The sequence below is a fragment of the Ananas comosus genome, linkage group 20, assembly GCF_001540865.1.
Source record: "Ananas comosus cultivar F153 linkage group 20, ASM154086v1, whole genome shotgun sequence".
Lineage (NCBI taxonomy): Eukaryota > Viridiplantae > Streptophyta > Magnoliopsida > Poales > Bromeliaceae > Ananas > Ananas comosus.
In genome coordinates this window covers 7,983,355-7,998,063 of record NC_033640.1, presented here as the reverse complement: position 1 = coordinate 7,998,063, position 14,709 = coordinate 7,983,355, and the positions used below count along the sequence as shown (strand labels likewise).

At 33.5% G+C, this 14,709-nt stretch overlaps 1 protein-coding gene across 2 annotated transcripts; it reads right to left on the bottom strand.

Annotated features, from left to right (window-relative positions):
* Positions 1-13,067, bottom strand: LOC109725656 (Golgi SNAP receptor complex member 1-1). Of its 2 annotated transcripts, none has more exons than XM_020254923.1 (5): positions 12,192-13,067; positions 1,744-1,971; positions 1,334-1,501; positions 481-594; positions 1-375 (listed from the first exon to the last, which is right to left on the bottom strand). In XM_020254923.1, the coding sequence occupies exons 1-5, from the start codon at positions 12,297-12,299 to the stop codon at positions 262-264; spliced, it is 732 nt and encodes a 243-aa protein (XP_020110512.1). In that variant the 5' UTR covers positions 12,300-13,067; the 3' UTR covers positions 1-261. The 2 variants fall into 2 exon arrangements, with proteins under 2 accessions (XP_020110512.1, XP_020110513.1); XM_020254924.1 differs by lacking the exon at positions 12,192-13,067 and adding an exon at positions 4,978-5,136.

Sequence of the window (14,709 nt, the reverse complement as noted above, 5' to 3'; positions counted from 1 at the left end):
AAGTCATGATTCTCGAACGTAAATTTTACGTCAAAAGCTGAGCAAAACAGCTACTGTACACATTTATTGGAAAGAAAGAAACTATACGGAGTTGTCCCAGAGAAAGACAAAAAGAAAGGTAGAATACATGGTCCTATAAGGGCACTTCAGAAGCCGATCATTATATCATATAACAGTGTGACAACTCTAGTTGCAATACAAACAAAAACTAGAATAATACGCACTTACAGATTGAATCCAAGGCGATGTCAATTTTATGCCTTACTTTGACAACCAGTAAATGAAAATGAGAAATGTACAGACGGAGGCAACAAGAGAGAGAATGATGGTGTCCATCGATTTCTTCCTCCTAATTGATGAGAGGATCTGATTCACCTGTACAATTATACCAATTAAAGATCAATGTCCAAGGGAGTGGAAATAAACACTATCAAGTGAGCACTTCTTCTTTTGAGGGTCAAGAAGGCACGGTGTGCATACCCCCGGAAGACGGCTGCTAACATTGGTTATCTTTGTGCTGATGCCGCCAAATGTGGAGCGCTGAAGAACAAGTGTTCCGAGAGTTGATTGGGCATGCGAAATCAAAGAATCCATCTGTGATACAGTTTACACACAATACATCAGTCTATAGGGAAAATTGGGCGAGTTTGATCAACATGGGGCAGAGTTAATATCAAGAAAAGAGGTAGGGTTGAGTAGATGGTTCGGTTCAGTGATATCGGTAAAAAAAAAAAAAAAAAAAAAAAAAACTAACGCAGTTTAAATTATAACATTCCAAGCGTAAGAAGGTTTATGGAAAAGGAAAGTGCGTTTGCCTCTATGTTATAGAAGGTTTTAAGGCTAGGAGCTTAAAGCTAGATTAGCAGTATCTAATGCTTTTCTTTAATCTTTATTCAGCAAAATCTATATTATCTCTTGCTACCCACTTCATTCATTTTTTTTTTTTAGAAATGAACTTAACTGAAAATGTAAAGCAACTAGACTTTGAACTTGGAACCTCAAGTACCAGTTATCAAGTCATTTGCCACTTACGCTAGGAACGGTCAGCAATACTGAGGTGACAAGTTGATTCACAAAGTTGGAACCCTCCATCAATATAAAAATTAACTAAATAAAATGTGGATCTTACACTGTGTATTTAATAATATTCAAATAACGATAAATGAAACAGCCCATATAGATAAAACATAACATTAACATAACAGAATGGTACTTAGCTATAGCTTTTTCCATATGTGTGTGCACCAACTTATATTCATGCATCATATCCAAGGCAGAGAGAAAAATAAAAAGAAATAAATTTAAGTGTTGATAGATAAGAGAATAATGACACCTGTCCTGAACTTCTGCTAATTACTGCTTGTTCTCTGAGAAGAGCTTGCCCATCCGAACCAGCACCCTCTTCAACATCCAATTTCGCCCGGTCAAAATCCCTGAAGTCGAGGAGGAGGGATGCATGTTCTTGCTTAGCTCTAAGGCTTCCTCGAAGACGATAAAATTCCTGCATATAGTTTCATGCCAAAAGCAACTGTTTAACCTTAGCTTGCTTATTCTACACTAATTCACAAAGATTTGCACTCCTGCCAGGGCTCCAATAATTAAGATGTTTAAATTGAGGACCTGACAGAAAAGTGGGCAATCCATGACAGAAGTGTACGTTCCACTTTTATTAGCCTTCCTTATGAAAGTAAGACTCACATCCTATTTCACTTTTTTGATTTATTGGGTAAGAAGCAACTATACCTGTGTAAGGTCCTGCAGAATCTCTTTATGACGAGTCAAGGTATGAGAAAGAACTTCCGACCCTCCTGAGGATACCCATGTTTGCATCTGTGTATTCACTTGCTGAAGTTGCTTCAGTAGTCTCTCTATACCAGATTCAAGGTCATTCTCTGATCCATCAGGTTTGGTGGCAACCAACCTACGATATGAATTCATCTGGTCATCTATCTGAGCTTCAAGTTTCCTTGCCTACAAAGAAAACGAATATAGATTCTATTTTAGCAAAACAACAAACAACGCAACCAGATCATATAGCAACAACACCTTATGCTCTAGCTTTTGAAGTTTTAACAATGACCCAGAAACAAATGAAGCTACTCAATCGTTGCTGAATAACAATATTACTACAAGATTAGTAAGCAATCTTGCTGTCAGATGTTCGTTGATCATTCCCACAAGGTTACAGAGATACATGCAGAGAGTCTATAGCATTAGCATCACTAGAGAATCTTTCCATTACATTTCAATATTTCATATAGCAATGCATTTACATATTCAGCATTTCAAAATATAGAAGGCTAAACAAGTTGTCTGCAGGATTCTAACACGACAACAAATGTCATATGACAATGGAAAAGTAAGGCCTCGTTTGGCATCATTGCTGTATTTTGATTTATTTTTTTTAAATAGAATTTTTGTATGAAAGTGTAGGAGGGGATAGTGGACAGCTTGCAATCCTTGCGACCAAGATGTCCGTTTGGCGATGCAATCATGCAAAATAAAATTTTCGAAGCAACTTTTCTTCTTTTTTCTTGCTTTCAATATTTTTTTTAAAAAAGGTTGTCACCCACCACTTGGCTATTGCGCATTGCAAGTTAACCAACAACAACAACAAGAGGAAAGTCCTTCCGCTAGTATATCAAATTATATAAAATCAGTGTTTGAAAGAAAAAAAGAAAATGACAACAATACCGAATCAGACCTAAGGGACTATTTGGTTCGTTATAAAACTTCTGAAAATAGTTTCCAGCAGAAAAGATTTTCCATGGACAAGAAATTTCACAACTGCTAGTGTTTGCTTCAATGAAAATGAAAAAAAAGTTCTTTGGATATGCATGTTTGGTTTGTAGGAAAAACAATGAAAAAAGGTTTATCATAATTTGATTAGAATAGGCTCAATGATTAATGACTAAAAGTTTCATATTATTACATTATTATAATATAATAATGATAAATAAATTAAGTTTAACCTCATAATGTTGTGAGTATAAATTAATTAGAAAATAAATGTAATAACTTTACCACAAAATTATTATATCTAAATGATAATTAGATTTTAATCATGAGTAAATTTTGCGATTAGATTTTTTGTGAATAATCTTATCAGACGTAAGTGTTCATGTTATTGTAATCTTCATATAGTAATTAGATACTAATCAACTTATCAATAAAAATATTCTTGTAATGTTAACCTGATTACATGTAAAGTTGATCTGATGATAATTATATTTTATTGTTGTTGTAAATTTAATATAATACTTAATTCTATAAGTAAATATCAGTAGATGTGTGTTAATAATTTATCATAACTAGATTTAATAAGTAACAGTATCGTAAGTAACCATTTCACCTTACATTTTACTCAATGGTAATCTTATGATTCTTAAAACACTAAGATAGTAATTAAATTAATTAATAATATATTACATAAAAGATTGAGGCATTGGTGAATCCTTAAATAACCCCGTCCAAAGCCACGGATGAGAATTTTTTATTCTTTGCTTTTAAGAAGCCAAAAACAAAAAACCAATTTCACTTCAAAATTTGTATAACTGTTTTATGTGGAAAACAGTTTTATGTTGAAATGAACAGCGAAAAAACTACTTGCAGAGACAAGGATTTAAATGCCTATCGGCATTAGCCGTATCTACCGTACCGTATTGTGTCAACAAGATATCGACACGATACAGCCTTATGCCGATAGAACAACTCAAAACTCTCTATTCTTTAAATTAGTAAGTAATTTTCTCAATAAAGTTTAAAATATTTGACAAAAATATATAATAAACAGTTAGAATATTTTGTTGCTAAAGAAAATAAAAATTTCACGCTATTATGTGTAAGCACACATAAATTTTTTGTGATCGGCACGCATCGGCATGGTTCAGTACCATGCCGGTAAGTTTCCGGCATGACCTTGTGCCACGGCACTTAAATCCTTATTTAGAGACCCAAACTATTTTCGGCCTACGTTTACAGTGAACCAAACACACCCTAAACAAACTGTTTTTTTTCATTCAAATAATCAGAGACATGATTCTTATGAGTTGTTTAGCTCAAATATTCACAAGAAGCGTACATTGTCCTCTTCATAGGACATATCAAGGACAAATTGTCCATTAGAACCCTAAAATGCATCCATAGGGTGTTATTCCACATACCAAAAGTAGACGCCAATATTTTCTCTTTCACTCTTTAAAATGACAAACACATAGATGAAATACGGTGATGGCATTGAAACATGATGACAAATAAATGGATCTGCATACCTAACAAGATACATGTTAACTTCCATATCTCACCTAATTAATCCAATTAGACTCATTTCTCATACATATGCAACGTTTGCATATAAAGATCTCACCTAATTAATCCAAACACACCCTAAACAAGCTCTTCTTTGCATTCAAATAATCAGAGACATGATTATTATGAGTTGTTTAGCTCAAATATTCACAAGAAGCATACATTGTCCTCTTCATAAGACATATCAAGAACAAATTGTCCATTAGAACCCCAAAACGCATCCATAGGGTGTTATTCCACATACCAAAAGTAGACGCCAATATTCTCTCTTTCATTCTTTAAAATGGCAAACACATAGATGAAATACGGTGATGGCATTGAAACATGATGACAAATAAATGGATCTGCATACCTAACAAGATACATGTTAACTTCCATATCTCACCTAATTAATCCAATTAGACTCATTTCTCATACATACGCAACGTTTCCATATAAAGATCTCAATTCACAACAAATCCCAATACTCAACAATTTGACCTAGATTCCAATCGAATCCGCTCCCAAATTCGGTTCAAAGGGCCAGATCCGGGGCGTATTCGATACAAAATCCAAGAACCAACGAGTACATGGACCAAATCGTCCAACAACAACATCAAATCCACGGAAACAGATCGAATGCCAAAATCAATGAACGAGGAAAGGGAAAGCGCGAGATCGATCGATCACCTGCTTGCGAAGGGCGTCCCATGAGGACGCCTCCATGGATCCTCGCCCTCGCGATTCCGAGATCGAGCGAGGAGAGATCGATCGCGGCGAGAGCGAGCGTACGAAGAAGAGGAGGGAAAGGAATCGGAGTGAGAGAGAGAGAAAGAGAGAGAGAGAGAGAGAGAGAGAGAGAGAGGTGGGTAAAATAGTCAAATCGGTGCGATGGGTCGGTCGACAATCGCCCTCAATTTTTCTCTGTAAATTTTAATGCGCAAATGATACAGGTGTAACATGTACTCTAAAAAATTGAAAATTTTATTTTTTTAATTTTAGTTTTTTTTTTTTTTTTTTTTTTTTAATTTTAGTAATAAAAAAATTTAAAAGAATATTGACAATCCAAGAATTTATAAATTTTTTTTGTGTTTCTATTTTAAAATGTTAAATAAAAAATTTGACAAGGCGAATAAAAAAAATATAAGCCATAAAAATTCTATTGGTGGTTACATAACAAAAATTATCTCCACTAATCTGCCGAATAGTGTAAAAAAAAAAAAAGTAAAAAAAATTATTTCGATCAAATCGGATTGTTCTAGATAATTCTAAAATGATTCGAAAATAGTTATTCCATACTTTTAGTGGAATAGAGCTATTTTATGCTATTCTTGGCTTATTAAAGTAATTAAAGTAATATAAAATTATGGTTATCTATTAACATATATGATTTCTCAATAATCTTACTGATGTGGCACAATCACATTATTTTAGAAGTTTTTTTTTTTAAACTCAGCCCATGTTTCCTTGCCTTAATTCCTACCCCTCCATCTTCTCCTTGCAACATATACCTTACCTTCCTCATCTCTTAAACATAAACTTTCACCCCTCCATCTTCTTCTTTCAATAAATCTATTAATTTCACAAACTTCTATTAATTAATTAACATATATAATTTCTTCCCCTCGGCTTAACTCTCACCCCTCCATCTTCTCCTTACAACGTGTACCTTACCTTCTCCCTCTCTTAAGCATAAACTTCCACCCCTTCATCTTCTTTTTGCACCAAATCTATTAATTTCACAAACTTATTACTTTATCAAGTAAGAACATATCACCACAACCAAAGTTAGCAATTTTCTAATAAAATATTTTTAAAGAGTTAATTTTATATTAGAGGACCGGAGGGCGATGGGAGATGCGGGCCGAGGGGGGCTGGGCGGCATCGAGGCTGAGGGCGGTGCTACTGCCGACAATGACTATGGTGATAGCGACCGCGTCCTTGGTGGTGGCGGTGCCCGTGGTGGTGATGCCAATATCTGGTCAGTATTTTTTTTATATGTGCAGGTTAAAAGCTTTCCAAACTTGAATTTACAATCGACTAAAATGGCCTTTGATTTTATTTATTTATTTATTTACTTATTTATTTTGAGCTTTTTAGAATTTGATGGCTCTTTCCAACTAGAATTTTCGTGCTCAAAATATGATAAGAATTGGATCATTTTTTTGGCCCATTATTCGTAACTGGCAATAGTTATTTACGGACTGATTGGAGCTAAAAAATGAATAATTTGAATAACTAATTATATATATATTTTTAATTTGATATAAAATATATGTAAGATTCAAAATATATAAATATGAAAAAATATCAAGCTAGTCCAAATTGGATCGTGCTCTTCTCTTCCATTCTCTTTATAGGTTCTGAGTATACATCTAATTTTTCTTTAAGAAAAAAAAATATTAGAAGCAATTCCTAAGACTAATCTGACGCAACCTACTTACGCCTCTACTTTTTATTTATTTTATAATGTGAATAGAGCATTTCATATAATTCACATTGACGTCTGTAGGTTTTCTAAGCCACGGAAGCTCAAACCCTTGAATCTATGATTTCAAGCCAAGTATTTTATCCACCAATCCTAAGGTGTATTAGTAGCTCAATTAATTTGTTTAAAAATTAGATCGAAAGTGGTTACATTTCATGCTGTAACTTTACCTCTTGATATGATAAAATTCTTTTTATTGTGTCTACTTCAGTTAATAAATTACTTGCTTTCTTTTAGGATATAGAAAAAAAAGTATGAACCACCTCACCAAGAAAGCAATGAGTCAGATAATGGTTTGTTGGAAATGCTATTGCAGTAGTTATAGCAGCTTTGTGTTATTGTTGCTCTTTTACCAATTTGATTCTTGCTGATTATTTAAATTAATATTCTTTATTTTATAGTTAGAGTAATATTTTTTACATATTTGATAAATTGTATATTTCAGGTTTATTTTTTCAGGCTATCATCGATGATTAATGATAATAAATAAAATAATTATTTCGATAATATCTACCCGCTGCATCGCGCGGATAACTACACTAGTATTATATATTTTTTTTATAACATATTAAAATATCTTATAATATATAATAATAATTATAACAGTTTAATAATAATAATAATAATAATAATAATAATAAGTGTAGAGCTACTATGCTATCGGATGCATAAAGTAGTTGGTGCTTCCGATTTTTTAGCCCGTGGATCAAAAATTCTACGGTTGAAATGATAGCGGTCCTCTTAAGGTTGAGTGGTCTCCCTAGGGTTGAGTGGTCCCCATTGGTTAATAATATTAATCTAATAGTTAGAAATGATCAATGGGGTTGATCTAAGGGCTAAAAAATCGGAAGCATTAACCACTTTATGCTTCCGATAGCATAGTAGCTCTACTCATAATAATAATGATTATTACTATTATTATTACTACAACAACAACAACAATTACTAGTGTTATTATTATATTATATGATATTATCTTCATTACTTATATAAATTTATATTATATGCTATTATGTAATACTAGTTAAGGAATCCGTGCTACGCAACAGATTCATTTATCTTCTTTATATTTTTTATAAACCGACATATATTTTAATTTCTGATGTATACAGAATGCAGTCACCGTCATAATCATATTTGTAAACTGTATGAATTAGGAACGCTTAGAGAGTGAAAGAATAGTCAATGAAAGTGCAGAATTATCAAAAGGAGAAGTAAAAAAAAGGTACTAACAATTTCTCTAAACTACATAATTTTTTACGCAATTCAATAGAAAAAATATTCAATGTTCCACATTGTAGGTAAAAAAGGTACTAACAATTTCTGAAGTGCAAAAGTATCAAGAGGAGAAGTAAAAAAAAAATAGAGCAAGAGAAATTCAGGTCAGCTTAGCTTTTCAAAAACACATAGTTATTATTCAATTCAGTTGAAATAATATTCAACATTCCACAACACTTAAAAAAAAGTACCAATAATTTTTATATACACAGGCTGCGAGAATCACCATAAAAATGACCAACCCGCCATGCCTTAGATAAAATAAACCATTAATCAGATCATAGGAAAAAAAATAATGCACCAGCAGAATAAAAAAAATAATTTTTTTATTCTTTCTTCTCTAACAAATGAAAAGATAACAGTAGAAAAATAAATGCCTACAGATACAAAAAAAAAAAGTAACATATTTGGACTGTCAAAACCTAATTATGTTTTTTAACATAAACAAAAGCCAAACATGACAGAAAGAGCAGCAAAAAAACTTGCAAAGCAAAAAGCAGAAAAAATGACAATAATACAATCACGGAAATATTGGCTCAGCTTGGCTCATTGTTGCACCTGCACATTTACTATAATTCGGCACCAATTTATTGCAAAATACGACCAAACATTTAGCAGCTTGCGCAGGTTGCAAAGATTGCCATCAGGCCAATCTACTTGCCATGCCTCTACAGACCAAAATTTAATAGAGTAATGTTATCACCAACCACCCTTAGTGTAAGTAATAAAAAACTTGATAGTTTGTATTCGAGATTTCAAATTTAAGCAATATTGTTTGAATAAAAAAAATTCCACGGAAACCTATCAGCTGCATAAAATATTTAAACCTTTTTTTTTTTAGTATACTGTTGGAAATATGTAACCTTGGAAATATGAAGTCTTGTAAATAAAACTGTTTCATAAGTTCTAACAAAACTATTTCTAAAAGAGTATAAAATAAGGCTTTGCAAATATGGACTAAACAATAAGGAAATTCTTCCTTATCTTTATAGAACTACGCAAAAAAGGCCCAATTTTATTCACCTCCTGCAAACCGCCACTATAGAGAAAGAGCCATCATCATCGCCTTCGCAAAAACAAATAGAAACAATACAATAGTATATTACATAATAATTAAAAGGTTTAACAAAAAAAGGAATTAAAAAATCAGCGTAGAACTATGCAATACCATACATGGCCGTAGATTTAATAGAAATTCAGGCCGCAAGAGCAAGCGCACCAAAATATAATTTTTTTTATGCGTAGGCTGCGGCGGTTACCATAAGACCGTTCAAACCACCATGCCACCCGCACCGACCCGCGCAAGAGCAAGCGCACCATACACTCATCTGTTTTAATCCATCAAATATTTTTTCGCGCTTCTTTGAGAGTTCAAATATCTAGACCAGAAAACCGGACCAAATATTTGGCAGCTTGTGCAGGCTGCAGAGATTGGCATTAGGCCAATCCACCTGCCATGCCTTAGCAGACCAAAATTTAACAAAGTAATGCTATCATCAACTGTCTCTATTGTAAGTAATAAAAGTCTTCTACTTTATATTTCTAAACATAAATAAATGTTGCGGCCTAATAACATTTTATAAATAACCAATATTGTTCGAATATCCAAAAAACCAGGAAAATGTATAACCTAGATAAAATATTTAAACCAATTTTGGATGTATAACTTATAGGATAATAAAAAAAGATATTAAAATAAAATCAGAACAAAACTATTCGAAAGCATACATGCACACTGACTCAATATGAAACATAGAACTCTTAGGCTGCAGGGATTGGCGCAAGGCCAATCAATTTGCCATGCCTACAAAGTCCCAATTTTATTCAACATATGCAAAAAGGCGCTATAGAGAAAGAGCTATCATCATGACCTCCACAAAACGAAGCAGAAACAATATAATAATATAATAGCTAATAATTTGCAAAAAATAAACTAAATAGGAATAAAAAAACCAACACAGAACTATTCAAAATCATATATGATAGCTGATTCAATAGAAAATCACGCAGTGAGAGCAAACACACCCAAATATCATTTATTTTATGTGTAGGGTGCGGTGGCTGCTGTAACACCGTCCTAACCACCATGTCTTACTAAAAAAATTAGAAATAACGGCATATAGCTTAAACTCAAAAAGATACTTAACTTTTATCACAATTTTTTTCCTCACAACTCGAGCTCCTATTTCTCATGGAAATCTTTAGAATTGTACAACAAGCGCTTTATTTTGGGCAGTATTTTTTTTTTTTTTTAAGATTAGGACTACATCTATTTTCCTATAAAAGTGACGTATTTGGACTTTGTCAAAACCCTATATAGCATAAAGATTTGAAAGAAAAGGTTTAGAAAGTCTAGACCCAATTATGTTTCTAAGACTTGTGTTGAGGTTTTGCCATACAATATAGATAAATACAGTGTCAAATCTTAAGTTACCTTCTAGATTTATTTGTCACAACCAAATCTTTAACTGGCAACAAATAAGTTAACTTCCTTTTGCAAGATTATAATGCCACCCTACCGACTGCAACATAAACAAAAGCCAAACATGATAAAAATGAGAAGCGAAAAAACTTGCAAAGCAAAAAGAAGGAAAAACGACAATAATACAATTGCAGAAATATTGGCTCAGCTTGACTCATTGCATCTGCACATTTTACTGTAATCCGACACTAATATATTGCAAAACAGGACCAAATATTTAGCAGCTTGCGCAGGCTGCAGAGATTGTCATCAGCCCAATCTACTTGCCATGCCCCAGCAGACCAAAATTTAATAGATTAATGCTATCACCAACTGCCCCTAGTGTAAGTAATAAAAAATTTGATAGTTTGTATTCAAGATTTCAAATTTAAAGCCCAGTTACTTCACATTTCTAAACATAAATGAACGCTGCAGACAAATAAAATTTTAAACATAAGCAATATTGTTTGAATAAAAAAAAAAATTCAAAAACCTATAAGCTGCATAAAATATTTAAACCTTTTTTTTTGTAGACTGTTGGAAATATGTAACCTTGGAAATATGAAGTCTTGAAAGTTAAACTGTTTCATAAGTTCTAACAAAACTATTTCTAAGAGACTATAAAGTAAGCCTTTGCAAATGTGGATTAAACAATAAGAAAATTCTTTCTTATCTTTATAGAATTCCATAAAAAATGTCCAACCTTATTCACCTACTGCAAACCGTCGCTATAGAAGAAGAGCCACCATCATTGCCTCCGCAAAACCAAAGAGAAACAATATAATAATATATTATATAATAATTAAAAAAATTAATAAGAAAGGAAATAAAAAATCAGCGTAGAACTATGCAAAACCATACATACACGTAGATTTAATAGAAATTTATGCCGCAAGAGCAAGCGCACCAAAATATAATTTTTTTTACGTGTAGGCTGCGGTGGTTGCCATAAGACCGTCCAAACCGCCATGCCTCACTAATGAAATTATTTTTCGCCAAACACAAATAATAGAAAGGAGTTTAAACTAAAATAAGAAATATACTTTAGTTTTGCCTTAATTTTTGGTCGCACAACTCAGCCCCTTATTTCTTAAGCGAATCTTTAGAGTTGGTAAAAACACACTCTATTTTGATCAGATTTTTAAAATTTTATTTTTTTTTATATTAGAGGTACCTCTATTTTTCTATAGAAACAACATATTTGTACTTTGTCAGAATCCTATATAGAATAAAGGAGATACATCCTTGATTTTTCTTACACCATTTCACTATTCTTTTAAACAAAAGCAGCTATCTACAACTTACCTAGAACTTACATATAACTTTCACTATTCTTTTAAACAAAAGCAGCTACCTACAACTTGCCTAAACTTATATATAACCAAGTCAAACACATCTAAACAACAAAAATAAATAAATAAAACCAAAACATTTCTTTCTACAAACCCCTATACTAAAAGACCTAGAGAAAGCAGAAGTAGAAAAACCTAAAAAAAGATAAGGCACGCAACTAGAGCCACCCAAAAAATGAGGATGCACTCAAAAGCGTCAAGTTCCATAACCAGGCGGCGCCATAACAGCACTCTAATCAGGCACTAAACATCAAAAGCATGCAATCAATACACAATACAATCCAGCAGAAAATAAATAAACAGGCAATACCTAGTTATATATTACCTTGGAAGCTACTAAACCAATGTTTCGCCCGCCATTCCAATACCACCGTTTCAGCAAAAAGGCAATTAACATGCAATGCAAAAAAAGAGAAAAGAATGTAGTTAGCATGCGGTATGGCAAACAGAGCAGGAAAATAAAGAGCAGCAAAATTTATACACCTATATTTGATTCTCGTCAAGCAACAGAGTCAGCCTGGCTACCAACACGACAAATATTCACATGCAGGAAGAAGCAGAGGATGGGGAACATATCAGTATACATGAAGAGTAAGACATACATAATAAAAAACACACAGAGCCCAGGATAAAAACCACACTTCCACACCTCACGCTACCAGGTGTAGCACAAAACCAATAGAATAACCAAGAGCTAACAGAATAGGAGAGTAAAGAGGAAAAACCATAAGCATAAGCATAAGAAATAATAACTAAACCAAGATAAGAGGTGCTATTTATAGGCAAAAAATCAGGCAGATGAGTAGATAAGCTTGACAAAGGAAAAAAGGAAGGAAAAAGGAAAACCCCAGGGTCAAATCAGAAACCCATAAATCCTATCAAATCCGGCCAAATCCCTATAGCCATCTACACCGGTGGCCGCATCCTACCGGATCCGGTGAGTTGCTGAAGGTTATGTGCCTTCGCAGCCATCTAAGCAAAGTAGAAGAGGCATAGATCGTACAAACCACCCCGCCATGCCACGGCGGAGACAGCGACAGGAACAGTTCGCAATCCTCCTGGCAAACACCGAAGTAACGCTGGCTCTCATGGCAATGACGGAGACGGAGAGGAGGAAGGAGAGACGGCCCGAAAAATCTAAACGGTGGAACCCCTCACGGGGTGAGTTCTCCATTAATGACCACATTAATGGCCGCAATGATACCACATGCCAACGGATCAGATCTGTTCGGCTTTTTGAATACCCAAATTCGGACTCAAAAACAAATTGAAAACCCGAATCCGGATTAAACCCAAATTCGAACCCGAAAACCAATTTAAAACTCGAATCTGCGCTTCGACTCCGTATCGTTGAATAAAGATCTACTAAGGAAGAAAAAAAAAATATTTTATATAAATAAATTTTCAGTATCAAATACGACCACAACCGAATTCATACCTATTTAGCTCAGATAAACCCGACCCATTCTGCTCTAACTTCGAATAAAACTTCAAATATCCCCACTTCAAATATCCCCACTTCTGAGATACCGTATATTTATTTAGGCCTAATTAAATAATTTAACACTAAAAGAAAACAAAAACAATATAACTCAAGTAAAGTTATTTCTAAAAAATAATTAAATCTCTAAAATACATAGTTATAATTATATATATACTTATTATATATTATAATAATATATATAATTATATATATCTTATAATACTATATATATAATATATATAATATATACTTTAATTCTAATCCAGCATCGGTATAGATATAAATAGTTCACGAAATAAAATAAAAAAAAAAAGACTGCAATAGTAGATTATATTTAAAAAATATAATTTATACAATAATATAATATATCATTTTTTTTCTAAATACTTAAAATCCAAAAAAATATCTGGGGAAATAAAAGATGTACGAATTTTGAATCGGCAGATTAGAAAAAATATAGGCGAATCTATAATGAAATAAAGAAAATTTAAAATTTATATAATTACCATATTATCTAATACTTAGTATTCAAACGATATTGAGTCTTTTTAATTATAAACTATTATTTTTTGATTAGTTAGTCACTTGAACTAGACAAGGCGGGGGTTATTAGATAATGAGTTTACGAAAGCTTATATGGTTACTTATTTCGTTTCCGATGGATGCAGCCAACCATATTGTAAAATCCGATGCCTATATACGAAAACAAAATTACATACTAAAACAACAGGGATATTTTCTAAAGTATTTTACACCGTTAACGCAATTGTTCATCAACAAGAGCACTTATGGTATTAATATTAGACTGATTTATTCCATCTCATATTATTTTGGTTATATACCATTTTAATTTTTTCCAACATTAACCTGATTAATTGCTCATGTTTAGTTTATTAGTTTATTAAATTATTATGGAAGATATCTTTCTATTTGATTTATTTTTTTTATAAAAAATGATGTTTAATTATTATTTCGGAAAGAGAAAAAAAACGAAATTCTCTAAAACACCTGATGTTGAAAGGGATAAGAATCAAACAATTAGAATTCCACATCTAACTCAGTTACTTGTGGGGGCGGGCCGACGGGAAAGAGGGAGTGTGGAAAAAAAATCACCGGCAGGCTTAGCCGTGCGCGGCTGCCCGGGCCGCGACGGGCTCCCCCCCGCCACTGCGCTCCCTACGCCCACACCGGCTCTCGCGAACTCTCGCGGCGCATGTGTCGGGCTCGCTGCCTATCGGCCGCGCGCTCGCCCGATCAGGGACGGCTGCGCCGGCGCCCACCCCACACGCCGGTCGCAGCACGCCCTGAGGCCCGCTCCCTCTTCGCGGGCACCGCCGGCGCGTCGCCAGACCTGCCAAGC

Excerpts from the sequence above, each read along its gene's own strand:
- LOC109725656 (XM_020254923.1), bottom strand. The coding sequence starts at position 12,299 with ATGCTAACTACATTCTTTTCTCTTTTTTTGCATTGCATGTTAATTGCC. Across the intron at positions 1,972-12,191 it reads TTGGTTTAGTAGCTTCCAAG|GCAAGGAAACTTGAAGCTCA; the intron begins GTAATATATAAC and ends TTTTCTTTGTAG. Across the intron at positions 595-1,333 it reads TTAGCAGAAGTTCAGGACAG|ATGGATTCTTTGATTTCGCA; the intron begins GTGTCATTATTC and ends ACTGTATCACAG.